The 18,780-nt window shown below is 35.6% G+C and overlaps 1 protein-coding gene across 4 annotated transcripts in view; it reads right to left on the minus strand.

Moving 5' to 3' along the window:
* Positions 1 to 18,780, minus strand: part of LOC100648204 (FH1/FH2 domain-containing protein 3) — a 241,593-nt gene that overhangs the window by 3,121 nt on the left and 219,692 nt on the right. For 3 of the 4 annotated variants that reach the window (XM_012309303.3, XM_012309302.3, XM_012309301.3), the window contains one exon: positions 10,606 to 10,773. In XM_012309303.3, coding sequence (XP_012164693.2) covers positions 10,606 to 10,773 — 168 coding nt within the window. Of the gene's footprint in view, positions 1 to 3,853; positions 3,937 to 10,605; positions 10,774 to 18,780 lie in introns of those variants that run through there. The other variant, XM_048406549.1, reaches the window with a different exon arrangement.

The following is an 18,780-nucleotide window of genomic DNA, read 5'->3' on the forward strand; positions in this document are numbered from 1 at the left end:
AAATTATTTACCATTACAATATAACGTGCATACGTTGCTTCTTCCTAGTAGCAAAATAGCTGCTCATTTGTAATACAAAAATGAGACGGAACGTTACTTTTTACCAGCGATCATCCAATTCCATAAAATAAACTTTTCGAAGCGATGCCATTGAAATTGATTCGGATTCGCGAATACGCGTCAAACCTGACCTAATGGCTAATGTGCATGAAACAGAACCCCAAATCACCGCCAGCAATAATCACACAACACGTTCAACAGTGACTCTTTAGAGAGTGTCAATTCGTAGATTCATTCTTTTCGTAATGATGGATCCTCTGATCGGCCGAATTGGCCGATTTTCGCGCGTCGTTGACTTCCAATTTAGTGTTGCTCGGGCGAATCGCTCGTGCTTCGGCTGTCTGACAAACACTGGATCCATATAGTTCCGATTTATTCGGCGTAACGCGTGTGCCGCGCGCGTCGGGACGCACCAGAACGCTCCGTGATCACGTTATTAACGAGACACCGCCGAACCGTGTTTATCGTGTATATCGGTCCACGGCCGCACTCCATCCGAGCTACTTAGCAAATATTTGTCGCGACAGGGAAGGAGGATCGATACCAACGAAATTAGTTCGCTCGCTGCTTCTTTCGATATGCCTGTATGTGCATACATATATGTATGTGTATGTGTGTCAAAAGTGTGCGCCATCGTATCATACATCGATGGTAATTCGATTGATGGTGTGTGTGCGTGTGTATGTTGTACCAGTGATGTACATAGCTCTAGGCGAAAACTCCCCGATATTTTGCTATGCTCTTCAACAACAATGTACAATTCCATTTAATAAGGTAATAAGATTGAGAACATTTAATTTGGTATACAGAGTGTTATTACTTTTCTAAATTATTTTCATAGATTTCTGGTGAATTTGTGAGATGATAAATGTTACTCTCGTTAATTTAGATATTTTACGGACATTCATGTAACGACTAAAGTGTCCGGATGTTTACTTATGAACATTGATCAGATGTAGATTATAATGATAAATTTGTTTGATCAAAGGACGTAAAATACGTACGATCGATCAATTTAATTGTCGTGTAATTGATTATCGTGATTTTACGAAATAATTGAAAGTTTATTTTACCTTGTTTAATATTTATTCGAGACGTTTCTATCGTACCTATACTACTTTCTTCTGGTTACCACCATAAATAAGGCTAGTTAAAATTTAATTATCAGTTCGGAAAGTAATTAACACGAAGTCTGAAATTAATCAACACGCGGATGGCATCTTCGATCGAGATTCTCTTCGCATCACCGTATAGTCGTTGCTTTCGTCGCGTTTCCCGGCGACCGATCTCCTTTTCCAACGATTCATTATTCCCTTTCGCAACGAATACACTGTAAGGATTAATCAGAACTAAGGGCATCAACAGACTCCGTAATATATTCCCTCGGGTTCGTACGTGACGCTTATTACGTAATTCACAAGCAGAATTATTTCATGAAATGATTAGAAGGCAAAACTGATAATTATACGAACGCCGTATTACATTGTATATTAACATTGCATAAATATACGAATGGCAATACGAACCGCATTACATAAGATAACTACGTAATCCAGCTATTGATAATGTTAAGCCACATTTACCCTAAGTGGATTGATTCATTGGTAATTGAGTTCAATATTTGCTTCATTACAAAAGCAATGTAGCTTATGGTAAAATATAATTCTATATATATATATAGATATAGGCAATTTGTTCCTTTTATTTTTCGATACTCATCGCTGTCATTGCTCCAACGAAACGACATTATCGTAATTGCTTTCTGATTTTCTTAAGGTAAACTGAGGCGTCTACTTTGCTCTCTAAACTTATTATCGTTTTTAAGCGCTACTGTTGTTGTTTTCTTAGAATAAAATTCAAGCAGATAAGTATGTTTTAACATCGGTTCCTACCTGTGTAAATCAAATGTCGTTGAAAACATCTCCGACAAGCGCGCCGCTTGAATTATTCAACATTCCACAGGTTTATCACTTTCTCTCTATACAAATGCATGACAGAAGCGCGTGCAACGTATGTAATCATACGGTGCGACTAAAAGGAGCCATCGAAATAAGAATTCATCACGTACACTCAGGTATACGTCTATAAATTAAGATCAAATCGCTCTTCTGTCGTTTATTTCAATTTATCCTATCTTTCGAACCAACTTAATTATTGGAACATGAAATATCCATACTCGTATTTCGAAATATTTCTAAATACCTGTCTGAACACGAACACGAAGTAATAACGCATTCGACATGCAATTTACAAATAAATTAAAGCGATAACGAAACGTTTTATGACTCCATGATCAACATTATGATCGAGTATCTCACTTTCGATTAATCTCAGTAAGAAGTACGCAATATTTTACTTTGCTTTGGACAGGATTATTAATTAATTAAGGATACCGAACAACTTTTACCGATAAGGTTGTTCTTCGAGGTGAATTTGCAAAGGCAAGAACTGACTCGCTTAGGGCAAAAGTCCGTCCGAGGTAAATGCATTTAGGTTCCGCAATTCCCCTACAAGCCAAAGAAACTTCTGCCACAAAAGCGTAGGTGTAACACATGGCGGTTGAACTTTTTACTTAACCTTCGAATGAGTAACAGGCTTACTCGTCTTTGTGATCTAAATTACAGGATGATAGGTCTTGAGATGTAGTTGTAAAAATTAAAATTGTAGCGGCACATGAATCACATTGGGGTCACCAATTTGTGGACGATGATTAAACGTGTTGGTGGTGTATAGTGATCAGTAATCAGTCTTTGGAAACAGTCTTCTTTAGCGAATCAATTTGTAATCAGTTGGTTAGTATAGAGCGTTCTTATATCGACCAATATCGAGCGAACTATAGTTTACTTTGTATTCTGTGTTAAATATTTAAAATATTTTTAAATACATTTGACGTCACTACGTTTAATCAACACGTTTAATCATCCTCCACAAGATTATGGAACATGAATTTTAATCTTCAAAAAGTATGTTAACTTAATTTGAGTGACAGACGAACGTCTACGAGTAATCGGACGTCACTATGTTTAACCAAATTTTCCAATATATTTAAAGTCATCTAAATGTAGATCGTACGATCAATACGATGAAATTGTACGAACGTAACATGTATGTATATGTAGCACATGCAAAATATCTCCGACAGAACATCTCGAATATTAATAGATCCTAAGGTCTGTTCAAAATCAACTGATCTAAATGAACGGTCACGAATAGACTGCAGATTTTCATGCATTTATGAAATAGAAATGTAGCAAACGCACACAATATATAAAATTATAATAAGACGAAATAAATTTCGATTTATATTTCATTTGCTTAATTACGTTTATAAAAATATGAAATTGCATAAACATTCGCGGTGTAATATACCAATATACCTTCGATAAATATCGCGATCTTCGTTTTTGTCCATCTACCATTAATTTCAAACAGACCTCGATATCTCGATTAAAAGTTTCATTCGGCATGCCCAGCAAAATTATATCGTCATCGAACACAAACCAAACGAAGAGTAACCGTGAATAAATCGCGAGTCTCGCCAAGAGACGTTCCAATCAACAGATAAAACGTCAACCTTAAAATATTGCGTTCGTGTTGCATGTTGCAAAGGACAAGCAAAGCACACCCAGACAGAAAGAAGCAAGAAGGCGTTCCAAGGCGAGAGGAAAGAAAATATGAAACACGCGGTTGAAAAGGGATGAACAGATGATAGATACAGAGACACACGTTACACGCAGACGATGAAAAATAAAGAAAAAGAAAATGCGTTTAATCGAAAAACCAGCGAACCTTCATCGCGTCGATCACGATCGGTAGCCCTTCAGGGTTGGTACCCTTCCGGCGTGGTGTTGTTCTCCCGGGTGCGCGACCGCTTCACTGTCAGACAGAAAAAAAGAGGAAGGGAAGAAGGCTAGGCCACCCCGTTAGCAACCGCCACCAGTTTATATTTATACACGTACGTACGTACGTAGCTTACACACGCGCGCGAACACATATACACGGCTATTTATACGCTTGTATTTGTATATTACGCTGTACAAAAGCCTCGGTTCATGTAGTGATAGAGATACAATGGCAGCTAATTATATTTAAAGACCACAGGCGAAAACAATGACGGCAAATATTCCATGTTGTAATATTGTGTGTCGCCAAAACTATTCCTTTATTTGGTTGGAAGAATGTATTTTTGTACTCTATCGAAAGTTCCAAAAATGATTCTTTATTTGATTCATTAGGAAACTCATATTGGCGAGCAAGTTTCTTTCTTTTGACATCGAAATCAAAAGACGAGAAGGTGGACTTATCTTACTCAAGAAAACGATAAAAGAGTGAGAAAAAATATTACAATAATTATTCAAATCAATAATACTTTTTGCGTTTCAAATGATAGCATTTAACGAGAATTTTTATATCCATTCGGAAAATTAAAATATTTCCTTTTGGTAGATTCGAGTTAAACCTTTCGAGCGGTTAGCATTTGCGTGCGTGTGTGCCTGTACGTGTGTACGTGTAGTCAAGCCATCACCACACCCCTCGCTACGCCACCTTAAACTGGATAATTCGGGACAAAGGGAAGGAAATGAGGAAGAAAAGGGAAAACGAGGATGGAGGTTTCACCGGGTGTAAAGCACGCCTCCTCAATTACATATACGCATGCTAGCACAATGGCAATAGTTATTTTCCCTCGACGCAACTAGTTTCCTTGTCTCATTCTTTTTTTGCCCAATCTTTTTCTCTTCGTAGTTTATTATTTCATTTACTTTATTTAATACTCTATGTGTTGTCCGTACGGCAACTACCCTTAACGCGTTCACTGTTAATGCAACATCGTTGATGCATTATGGACCAAGTCTCTTACATGTGTTTGTAACTGTGTTTTGCTGCCGGATGGAGAGAATCAACACGTTTCCACGGCAAATATATTCGCTAATGTATGTTTCCTTGTATAACGAGGTTTTCAGTGGTGTTTTTATATTACGCCAATGGAGATGGGGTGCAGAAACCTCCATAAGCCCTGAGCTTAACTCGAACAAGACCAAATACGCTGTGTATTCTAATGACTGCTGCTTACATTAAATCGTTGCGTTTTTAACTTCTTATGAGAACTAGTATCGTTGTTATTAAATTTTTCTTTCCAATTTAGAAGCTGGAAATTATTTCGAGAGAATATCATTTTCTTCCTTCTACGTATTTTATGAATACACTATATTTATCGTATCAATGCGTTTTGCATTTTAACTGCATTTTTTATGGAATGATATCATTCTTACAATACCTTTCTCTTCAATTTAGAAAATGCAAATTATTTCGAGGTAATGTCATTTTCTTCCTTCTGCGTGTTTTATGAAATTATATATATCGTATCAATGCCTTTAGTATTTCAATTATATTTTTTATAGACTGATATCATTGTTACAATACTTTACTTTTCAATTTAAAAGCTGGACATTATTTGGCGATCACATGTATGTTATACAACTATATAATATTTATTCTGTCAAAAAGGTTATTATGTAAGAAGGATCTCGACAATTTTTATAATATCAACATCGAATGTTAGTAACTGACAAAAAAGCTACACGCGTAATAAATGAGAGAAAATAGTTCGCGTAACGAAATGATATAAAATCAACTCTGCGTCAGATTTTATTACGAACGTATCAACGGTAAATAGGTTAAAGTTCCAGGAACACGTACGTTTAATTTCCGCTCCACTAAACTCTTTTACTTAAACCATCTATAAATGCGACTCAAGTACCAAACGATACTTCTGATTGAAATGTTTGTCGCTTTTCCCTCGGATAGACGAATAAATATTTGTAGAAGCGGGAAAAAAATCCAAACTATGCGTCTGTCGGTTGCACAGTGCAAAAAAAAAAAAAAGAAAAAGAGACGAGACAGATCCATAAAGTGTAAATCCTGACTTTATTATGAGTGGCACGAACGAGATTCATTCTTCCATCGATCGTTCGAAACGGCGCGACGTGTGGCATAGGAATTGAAATCGTAGCCTATTTGCTTTCCTCCCGTATATCCTTTTCACAGAAAGCACGCACTACGAACTTCTCTCTATGCCGATATGTCTGCATTTTCTTTTTTTTTTTTTTTTATTTTACTGCGGTATGTATGCAATGTTTAATCGTTATCTTCTATCCTTTTGCACCCTCGCGTGCGTGCAGCAAATACCTCGTTATACGATGCAGGAAACGTTTATACGTTCCGTTGCTAAAAATCTACCCCCCTGTTTCCGATTAAAAAATCACAGTATTGGTCGATGACATATAGTAATAATAATTGAATCTTCTTTATAGAAGAGAAAGGAATCAGAATATTTGTCTGAGGTTACATCTTTCTACGCACAGTCTATCGCGTTTAAAGTATTGCTGAATTATCTGAATCTTTAGAATCTTTCATTTTTATAAATCTACTACTACGAAGGTTAATTCTATATACGCTACCGGTGTTACTATAGCAATATTGATAATGTAAATATTTCTACGAGTTTGTTTCTAGGTTTTTTAATTTTCCTATATAAACTATGTAGAAATTACGAATATGACATATGTAAATACTTATTATACGAACACTAATTTACATAGTATTTCTCAAAAGTGTAAATATTCCAACTTCGATGTAATAACTGGACATAAAAAAAAGTTGTTTAAAAACTGCAGGGAATGATATTTTACCGGCATCGTTCGAATACAAGCGTTAGAAGGAAGTCAAATATTTCTCTATTTTCTATATGAAGTTTCATAAAAATCGAGAATACCAAAAACTGATTCCGGTGGCCAGTATCACAGTGATATTTCATTTTCACAGCAAAAATGTCACACCTTTAGAAAGACATTTTAACATTTTATTCGCCACTTCGCATCACCTTCCTTTTCGTTATATTTCTTTTTCTTTTCTCGCAGACTCGTTTGTAACCCCGAAAACGAAATTCTTAAAACACCCGGCAATAAACCGAAAAAAGGCATTTTCAACAGAGATACGAGAAGAATTCGGCGGATTTTTCAAACGTTGACGCGTTCAACTATAAAAACGGTGCGACCAGCACGCTCCGGGAACCGTGTGTCCTGAAACTGTGAATGGCCGCAATATAAAATGCAAATGACACTTTCACCAAACTGTGGGGGCGTCTCATTTTCGTGGAAAGCCGTTTAAAAAACTGCCACCGCAGATGTTGCTTGAAAAACTTGCGAAACCTACGTGGCCTGCATGACGCATGGTGATCAAAACTTTGTCGTAGCTGGGATTATTTATTCCCACCGGTGGAAATAGACAAGTTTTACTCAAACTTCTTAACAAACAATTTCTTCGAATATCTTTTATAATTGGAAACGATGTACAGTGGTGCGTGAAAGTATCTGAACACTTATAGACATCTCTTCTAAATATATGTATTATGTGTATTATGCGAAACATTTTGATATTTCATTAACGTTGTAACGAGACCAGACGATTATATCGATAGAATTTGAAAGAAATCTGAAAGTATAGATTTCGCAGAGATGGTAAAGGTATTTAAACAGTTACTTCAATAAGCCTTGATATTTTAAGTGCGACTATCTTTAACAGTTATTATTATATGCTTAAAATTACTATTTATGCCATAGAATAATTATTTTACACGATGTATATTTACAATAAATGTCTTGTAACTTTTCTATGCATTTCCAGATTGGTTTCAAACATCGATATAATTATGTCACTAAGGAAAGTTCAAAATATTTTATATGATACAATATATAAAAGTTTGGTACTGTGATAAGTGTTGAAATTCTTTCACGAGCCAGTGTATCTATCCAGGGCCACAAATCGCTCAGTGTTTAGAATTTCTAATTTTCGACGAGTAATTAGAGATAAATATTCTTTCTGTGGGCTACCCATTTTCTCCAGTATGAGGTGTCTGCTTTTTAATTTACAATTACAACTTGGTCGTAACTGAATTGTTGGGTATAAATACCTGAACCTTTTTCGTTACCTTGATGCATAAAATCACACCTTATAAATATAGCTGAAATTTTGTCATACCCCGTATATGTACAGTTACGCGAGATTGAAAGGAAAGATGAAGGAAGATCGGTGCCAATAAGGTGCTCAAAGAAAATTGAACTAACGATCGAAGTTCGTTCAATGTTAATGTTGTCTTCGATCGCGGGCGTTTCGAATTTCGCCTCCGAACTTCCGCTTACAGATCGATGCGTCTTGCGAATCTTTATTTATGGACCGATCGTTCTAGATCGTTTTAGAGGAATTTACTCGAGGATTCCATTTACAGACGTATAAATTATTCCACGGATAAAGCAGAAATAATGCTGGCGCTAACATTTTCAGGAATCGATTTCGTTACTGTTTCACTTCGACTTGTCAACACCTGCCTGCCTTACCGGACGCTTTTAAGGCATTAAACCTGGAGACAGATTTATTTGATTTCACCAACAGATAACTTCTCTCATGAAATTATGATTGGCATTGTCTGTTTTCTGGTTACAACAGAAATTAATAATGCTTCTATCATGAAAAATCAGGAAACGTTATTAGTATTAAAAATCAATTTGTTTCCTTTGGTTACGAATTAATGTCTGAATGAAAATTGCTCGAATATTTAGAGAAAGTTCTTGTTCTATTTCGTAAATATTAACGTGTTGAAACTTTTGTGTCAACAGATAAATGTAATTTATATTCAACACAAATAAAACAACGTTTAAAAGAATATTTTTAAATAAAACAATTATTATGTTCAAAAGATTGGTAATATGATTGATGAGTTAATTCCCCAGTTAATCAGCAAAAATAGATCGAATATAATACGTCGAATAAATCTTTCTATATTCATTAAGTAATAGAAATAGTAAATTAAATTGTTTTTTAAATTAAATTAAAACAAATTGACTTTCTAGTAATGGCGTTAATGCACGTAACAAAACAAATTTTTGAAATGATGGAAATTGCTAATAATTCTACGTTATAAAGTTGTCCTACTGTATAAACATGATCAAGAAGAACAGTTCAACGGAGAAGTTTTTCTCTGAGGATACGAATGAAGGAATATCGAGGAGGATTACGAACTTCTATGATATTTTCTTAATTAATGTTAGTGCAACTTCAAGCCCGTGTCTGTTGTTGTCTGTGATAGATCGTATCGTCACTGGATATGAGAAATCAGATTCAAACAAATCGACCATTTCAACAAATTTTCATTTTCTCACAGATTTCATACAGAAGATACATGTGGCAAAAAAAAAAAAGAAAATAAAGAAAAATCAACATTTAATTCTCGACATACCTTTTGATATAATCTAAATAGATAAAAAATTCAGCATTCAAATGGTCAGTTCGTACACATCGTAATCCAATGTACGAAAAATTATTCTATTTCTCATATTTTACTCGACAAGTTATTCCTATGCTTAAACATCGACAATTGATCAACGTGAACAAATATTTTTAAAAAAATTTTATTTTATTAAAAATATAATTTTAATAAAAATATAAGCGTTCAGATTCTGTAATATATTTAATTCAAAATTCACAATAAAAGAGATGAAAATGACGAATGACGCCATAATTCCAATACAACGAGAAAGTTGTCAACGAATTACTGTCTCGTTGGTCGAATCCCGGTAGATTAATCGCTGGTCGAGTTTCCAGAAATCACTTCCCGAACCTGCCAATTATTTATCTGCAAACAGCGGTCGATCGTATCGAAATCTGCGTTTTCCGCTAGAAAACTAGAATCTCCGGGAAAACGCTTCTCAAATCCGGGGAGCGATTAATCAACCCAACCAGTAAATCGAGCTTCACGATCTCCTGATGAAAAATGAATTCCCGCTTCGGAAGATTTCCAATCGATGAACCTGCTCATCGAACCTTCCGCTCAATCGAACCTTGTAGATATCTTTAGAAATCGCCTAACGCCTCCTAACTCGATAAATACGAGCATGAGATCGATGCTTCGTGAGAAAATTTAAGAATAACACACAGAATAAGAACGCAGAAGTAACGAGTTTTGAAATGAGACGCAAAGATAACACGTGCATTATCTAGAAACTCTATTATAACTCTATATTACTATATATAACTCTATATTAATACTTTTCAATGAAACTTAAGCTGTTTGCACACTTTATGAACAATTAGTTACATGGATAAAAAATTATATAGATATTTTTTGCTTCTAAGTTAATCCTTTGAATTAGTTAGGATAATTCTTTGGGATATTTGGGTATTTTCCAATGCAATGAAAAAATTGTCAACAGATACTCGTCGACCCACGTATAATTATTTCTTAATCGTTATCGTTTAAACGAGTTTAACAACAACGTGCGTACAGTACACAAAATATCGATCGTTTTCAAAATGGATCTCTACGCCAAGAAGTCCTCGAAAAGATTGGTCCATAAATACGTCACGCGAAGACGCCGAAAATGAATCGGCAAGGAACCGATTAAACGATCGATTTTGTTAAGAAAGAACATGGATAGATCGATCAGCGCGGAAGAATGGAGGGTAAGTGCAGGGTGCGGGGATCACACTTACAAGACTTACGATCGGCGTGTCTGGTCCTCTTGCGTTCCCTCGGCGTTGTTCTCGTTGCCGGTGTCTTCGTTGCTGTTTTCACCAATGATTCCAGCAACTCGTCGTCACCATCAGTCAGATTCCCGTTGGTGTTTTCGTCGCGAAGCAACGGGCCCAGCGATGTGCGAGCTGAAATCCACATTTCATGTTCTCTTTACAATTTCGACGTTGGAATTTTGAACTTAACTCGTAAAACAGTGGAATCCATATCCTTTGTTAATATCTCACTTAAAGAGTTTAAAGAGTTATAAATTATATGTTTTATATTAATTAACGGGCTTAAAGAATCGTTGCTTTGTCTATTTCTTGTTATCTCTACCGAAAAATACTGGATATAACAATAATACGTATTAATAGTTGATAAGCTATTATAAGTTTAGTCTTTATTTAAATCTGTAAAATTTATTTGAATATTATAAGAGAAAATCTCTGGGAACGACTCAAATAATAAATATTTCATATTGAATGTAATGTAGATGAAAATTAGTTCAAAGGACAATTAATTTCATTAGTGTAGCAATTTTATTTACAAAAGTTAATTTCCATTTTCTCTAAGGATGAAAATTAATTACGCGAAAGATTATCATTTTTTATTACTTTATAATTAATTAGTTAGAAAGATTCGGCATTAGCGCACGCGATGAACTTCCGATAGTAAGAAAGTTCGTGGCTAAAACCTCAGGCCTGCGAACTACGTCGAATGCAAACTGAGAATAATCCGATTAGGGAGTGGAATATTTCTAGTGAACTTCCTATGGAATGAACGATGAAAGATAGATTCTGGGTGAATGTGTCACCATGTGGAAAATTACGTCATCGAAACGGGGCTGTTTAAAGATGCAATTATAGAGGAACCGATGATTTATGCGGGAATTAATAATAACGAGGCTTTCATTCATCGAAAACAATATTAACGTTTAATATGTACGCTTTACAGAGATTTAACCGATCAACTCTACTTGTTGTAAATTTCTCAATCTCGCAACATACCTGTAAGTACATAATTAATATTCAATTCTCAAAATACATTTATCTTGAAAAGATAACATAAACAATAAGTTCTTAGTCTGTCGTAGTCTGTCGTTTCAATTTTACATTCGTACTACTTCCACTTCAAAATTTTACTGTTGGAAAATTTATTCTAAATCTCAGCTAATATCACAGATGATTGTAAATGTAAATTTTAATTAATGTAAATTTATTTAAGTTTCATTGATATTTCGAATCTTTTATTCTTTATACTTCTTATTTATTTAAATATTCTCGTTGTATTACGTTATACATCTAAAGAAGACGTACAAACACACCTGAAGATCAAAAAAAAGATTCCATTCGGATCATCGGATCACAATCCAACGAAAGTCGAAATACTAAAATGTTATATGCCAACGTTGCTAAACCTTCTTTGTTATTAACGATTCTCGACACATATTTTCGTCGAACGCAGAGGTACCGCGACGTTTACTCGAACAGTCGATACAAGGGGACGAGGTCATTTTTCTTTCGTAGCGGCTCTCCGGTCAACTCTTGGCGGAACAGTCTCTCTATACTGTCGGTCCACGGGGCAGAAACTTCGGAACCGTCAAAAGCACGGTGAGTTCCTTTGAGAGCTTCTTTGAAACTCGCCTGAAAGAAGCTTCCATTGGCGGTCTCGCCGGCTGTGTAAATCCGATACGAAGGTTGCTCACGAGAAGAACCATAAAGAAGGAGATGAGAAGGCAGTGGGAATTCCCATGAAGCAGGGTCAAAGGAAGGGCCAAGTTTTGCAATGTGGTCAACCCGATGTGGGTCCTCAATGTCGCAGATTACTGGACTTTCGTGACTCTGTTTATTTCCAAGGAGGTTAAACGATTTTAACTTTGCAACTATCTAGCAGGAAATTGTCTACTATCTCATTGTTGCAGTGACACAACTGCGAGAATTTCTAATGACGATTCATGATACGTACATTTTTCATCAACATTGATGAACTTGCGATATCAACATGAGAATTTTACCAAAAACTGCAAAGTAATGGCTAGTTAGTAATTGGTACCTAAAGAAAAGATTTTCATGGAAACAGTATCGTATAAATTAAAATTGTCTATCGACGGCATGAACGACAGTCTATTTTAATAGTAATATATAGATGTTTATCATTTACCATGGTGTTTGCAGAATTTTTTAGCTTTTTTATAATGATACTTGGAACTATGAGTACGCCAAATAAGAGACTAGGAAACTAGAGAATTAGGAAACTAGTAAGCCTCTGGCGTATTACTTGCTGAGTGTTTCCTGACGCCTTATGTATCTAGGAATCTCGGGCACCCAGACACTTCGAGAACCGTGAGATCTCGAATATCATGGAGCATCAGTGGTCTTAGAACCTTGTCCACTATAGCATCTTGAAGACTCTGAGACTTCGATAATCCTAGGATCAAAACGATTCGTACTTGGGAAAACTTTATTATTTTGAAAACTTTAAAATGACGAAATAGAACTGATACGATCAATAAAACTTCTGTGAATATTTGTTTTTCGTTTTATAAATCCATACGTATTTTTATTCAATTTCAACTTAGGTCTACTTAGTACCTACCGATGGTCACAGACATTCTGTGGCCGATACTTTCAAAAAACAAATCTAAGATTTAATTCTATAAAAGTTTATTCTTCGAATACACCAGAATACACCAACCGGTGCGATCACTGTGGAAATGGAATGTACCGTCCGCCTCCAGGTGACCGGATAAAAGTGCCGTATTCATATATTAATTAAATAATACCAATGAAATTTTTCGTATTATATTCTCCTCGTTCCTTGAATTCTGCGCCTCGTGTACCGTATTAAAAAATCTCCCAAATTCCTCGGGTCTACCTGAACCGTTATAACTGTATATAGGAGCAAAAGGTATATCTATAAAAAGAGGAAAGAAAATCCACGGTTACCACCCTTACCTTTCCCTTAGCTTTTCATTTTCAGCAATCTCGACGTAAATACAACCCTCTCAAGGAAACCGCGGATATGAATGCAATAACGGGTCGGAAGATACCCGTCTGAGAGAGAATCTGCCGCGACAAATCGTGATCCTTGAAGCGGCAGAGGACCACGTGGAAAAATTCACATGATATATCTAGGTGTTCAACTCGCGGGGTCATGGGCGACAGAGGGGATGTTGTCCACGTAGTGAAGTAGCGGCTCGACTTAGAGGGAGGGGGGGGAGCGTTTAGATATTTTATAGAGGAGCATACAAGGGAATAAAAGGAAGGAAAGTTATGATGGCTGCGGAGCTCGGGTAATGCACGGGCATTGGCAAGTTTACGAGCCGTAAAGAGGTGGTTCCACCCTCTAAGACCTTTATATGTGTACAGTTCACGGTAAGCATAAGAATTTCAACGCCTTTTTTTTGAAGGTAGAAAGGGAAGAAGACGCGATGACAATACCAGATGATTTTCCGTGACCTGCAAGATATCTGCTTTTCGTTATTCATCGCTTTCCACAAAAAGCGTTATGATCATCTTCTGTGGTGTATCCCGAGAGCTAATTCCGTAACTGAAATGCTGGAAGTTACCATAAAACAGCCGCGCAATCGACACGGAAATGGCATTGCTCGACCCGGTGCACCCGCAAGGTAATCGAAATTGCTTCATCGAGTTGTATAGAATTTAGAATTTGTCCCAGGAAATTGCTTCGTAAACAACAGGTCCTGATATTTTATGGCAATTTTTGTGCCGTTCTACGTGTAATAGTGCGTGGAAAAGTGTCTAGGATGAAATTGCGAATAATAGCGTTTAGAATTTTCTAGCGTGTACCGAGTATAATAATACGAAGATAATTAGTTTTGTACAGAATTTCAGATTTGTCACGGGAAAATGTTTGATAACTCATTTTAAGAATCATAATTCAAATAACTAGTATATAGTCGGATAAAGATAATTGGGAATACAAGTATAAGTTGTGTCACTATGTGGATAATACATATAGATAGTATGTATTAATAAATGATTTTTATCAGTAACAAGTATAGACATGTTCTTAGAGCTACGAATAGATAACGTCAGTACACTATAAATGGTTTTCTAACTTTAATAACGAAACTCCCAACTTGAAAATTGTATAAACTGCATTAAAATTGATTGTAGTTTGAAATTAGTTGGCCAAACTAAATTTCACTTCTTTAATTAATTTCGCTGAGAGGCCGTAAATAGTTATGTCTCAAAATTACGCTTTTCTACGTACCTCTTGATATAGCAAAATGATAATGTCATATTTGCGGCATCCCTTTATGTCTTGCTATACATACGTTCTTCCTTGTTTCAGGTATGCTCAAATTTTACGTAGTTTTATCTACAACTAACTCCGAATTATTCCATCTCGTCGACTAAGTTAGCTCGTCGCTTCCGTAATATATTGTATGATTTAAAAAAAATTTCATCACGAATGCGACAACTTCATCCCGTTTTCCATATTCTCAACATCCTATGCACTTGGCAGCTGTCTAATTAATCTTGCTATTACTTTTGCTATGCATATTTTCCTTGCTCATTTCCGCATACGCTAACGAAAACATGAAAATGTAAAAAACGCAAAGCTCTTGCGAAGAATTCTTGCAAAATGTTACAAACGCTGCATATATCTCCGATGAGATAGAACGACAGTAGTATATACCAATATGTAGTCAGACAAGTGCTACGCTGGCTGTCTCTTGCAGCAAATATCATCGAAGTATAGGATACTGGCATTTTTTTGCATATTGCGTTCAAATAATATCTCTTTTATATGTACAGTGCTGTGCTGAAATCTTACGTGGCTCATCGAGAAGAAATATTACAGTTTTACGAACGAGTTGAGAAACGTTCGGTACTATGTTAATTTTCATCGACGCGTTCGTCGTTTTTTTTTTTTTTTTAAGAAGTATTTAGTTAAAAACTCATAATTTGAAATAATTAATACCTTTAACAAGTTGTTCGTTTGTTTCCAAAAGTAATAACTCTTTCAGAAACATCAACGAATAAGTTTTTAATCGCTTAACTTCGCACTCTGCTATTTTCTTATTAATATTTCAGGGAGCCGCTTCTCGTTTCGCTTCTTTTCTCTCCTGGCTTATCTCCATGAGTATTTTATAAGATTTAGAACGAGGCTCTATTTATTGCAGTAGTTTCAAATTTGCGAATCAGGAGCAACCATAAATAAGCAACACCGTAAAGAGAATTTCTGATGTAGTTGGCGTAAGACTCCAGCACAGCGGATTTTCTTCACTCGATTCGTAAGCGCATGAACGCACGATCCATACGAACAAGGTTTTTTAATCGATAACAAATTCTACATACACAAAGACCCATATTAATTACGTGAATAATTTCATTTGCAAGTAGTGTGTATCGATACGTCCGAAAATATAATATCACGTAACTCTTCCGAAGGCGAGATAACGAAATTCTAGACAATTTGTCATAAACAAGACTCAGCGGAAAGCTTTCCCGAGGAAAGAGCAGGCAAAAAGGAATGAGACAAAAATGCGAGACGAAGGAAAATATTGAAGGTGGGCAGGGAAACAACGTAAACCCCTTTCACGCGGGATTATCTTCTAAACGCGATCCCTGCCGTTTCTTTCGTGGTGCAGAGTGGCCTGATGCGCGCGTTCTGAAATCTCGATGCCGTTACTTTTCATTTTCCGGTAACACCGTCAAACGAGCCGACGCTATCCTCGAATCTAGCCTCGAGAGCGTTTGCTTAAGGAGGGCATTTATCTCGCGTGCCGCCACCGGTTCCAACGCTACAGAAACGAGGAGAAATTTTCGCACTTTGTTCTTATCTGCGCCGCGGAGCCACCCTTTTAAGGCGACGCGTTATATTTCCGACCTCTAAGGAGGACCACGAGAGTTTTGGCTAGCTAACCATTCTTTCACCTGGGCCAACTAAATCCGAAACGTCTTGAAAATGAGAATTTTTTCCTCCCCCTCTGTTTAGAATGCGCCGTTGAGAAAAGAAGGGATAATATCGAGATGGAAAGAAGAAGTTCATTTTTTAGGTAAAAAGAATTGAAGCAGAATTTTGCTTTTTGAGGGTACAGTTTACTAAGAGATGCTCATGGAATTCGTGAATTAATTTATGACTTCAAAGTATTCGAAATATATTCGTAAATTATATTTATATTTTATTTTTATGTAAATTATACGACTATGTGGATATTCTTTATGTCGTACAAATTAAACAGACTTCCTTGCTCTATCTCAAACGAATTAAGTCCTCCTATATTTTCCGCTTTGCATCACATCGATTAAGCAATGAAATGATTAATCGTTTATCGCAGGAAACTCTGAAATTATAAAGTACCGGGCGAAAATGAACTCCGTAGATAAAATGTACTTTATTTATCCGCAATTACTACCATAAAACCCGTAAGCGCAGTACCATTCATTTAGTTTTACATTCTTTTCCACCTCCATCACTTTTCAACGCCATTAATTCGCCATCGAAGGCGTAACGAGCTCGTATGATAGTGCGAGTCACACACGAGCGCAATAAATTTCTCTATCGTACATGCAAATGAAATTAGTAGCTTGTTCCATGGGGCTCGACGAAAGAACAGAGGGAAAAAAAAGAAGAAATATGAAAACGTAGCAGTGATTTCTGCTCTTCGATCGAGCACAACAAGCGACGGTATTATTTCGTTCTATTGCCCCGTTCTGTATTCTACGTTATCGCGGAGCCAGACGTCGCGTAATGTAGAAATATGAAACTTGTCGGTGGCAGGATATTAGAATGTTTCGATCGATGAACGATGCGGCACACAGAAAACGGATTTATGTTGCAAATTGCGCTTTGATGTCCGATGGAAGAACGAATCGAGCAAATATTTCGCGCGATACTATGTTATTTAGCTGAGAGTTTTCCTGTAGAACATCTTTATCTTTGTTTTTCTCTGTTTGTTTGTTACTTTTTGTCGCTATACTATATCATATCAATAACAGTAATACGCGTATCAATCGTATTATCAATTATTAACTGCGGACTTACAATGTACTTTTCAAAGAACTTTTTCTTAAGATAATCTGTATGGTTTTCGTAATACTGGAAAATACTATATATCAGTCGGAACAGTTTATTTTATTATAAATAAAATGCTCAGTTTAATAATCATGTTTCAGTTTAATAATGGAGCGTCCGTCTCTGCAGTATTACATTCAAATCACTTAGGTGGATCATAAAATGTCATCATAACTTAAAAACAAAACCATAGGAATATTTTTCTTTATCCCCCAATTTAAGTATTTCGTAGTATTTTCTTTTTTTTTTGTAATACGTGCTATTAATCGAAAATATTTAGAATATATAATATAGCTCTTTCACGAGCATTTGTGAAAATACCGATGCACAAGATACAATTGCAATAGAAAAGAAATAAACAAATATATTTTTAAGGCTTTTGCAAAATCCTCATTGCGATATAGAATAAAATTTCTTATAGAATTTATTTTATTTATTTCAGAATTTATTTTAGAGAATAAAAATTACTGCAAAGAATAAAAAGATTACGGGAAAAAAATGCAAAACTGTATTGTTTAAATATACTTATACAAAGCATGTATAGATCAATGCATTTGAAGCCTGATAATTTCTTGTATTCGGTGTTTTAATAAATATTAATCAAAATTAGGCTTTGTGCAATTTTAGGTCAGCGCAATAAATTACATGCTATTTGAAAAATATATTCTATAATTCTGTTATCTCACTTTGTAGAGAATCCAATTAGCAAGCAATATTCTCTTCTTTATTTTTACGTTATTTTTCACGTAGTATCTTCTACATGTGCTATTATACCTATTTTTTATTTTAAAACGCATTTACCTTGCGAAATTAATAGTAGCATGATTTTTTGCCACGCTTTAAAAGTGAGTATCGTGAAACACATTTATTTCACAAATAACACATCGTTCCAAAAATATAATAAACATTGTGCATAATAACTTTGTAATTTTTAATTAAATAATTAAATAACAGCACTACGCAAAAAAAAAGACAAGAAAACAGACATTCCGAGTCGGCAAATAATAAAGAAACTGCCGACTTCGTTCGTTTCAATCGGTCGAGTTTACCTTATCCACTTGTAGCAAGAAGATAAACTTTATCACAATATCACTGATATCAGTTCC

This window comes from Bombus terrestris, chromosome 6 (assembly GCF_910591885.1).
Source record: "Bombus terrestris chromosome 6, iyBomTerr1.2, whole genome shotgun sequence".
Taxonomy (NCBI): Eukaryota; Metazoa; Arthropoda; class Insecta; order Hymenoptera; family Apidae; genus Bombus; species Bombus terrestris.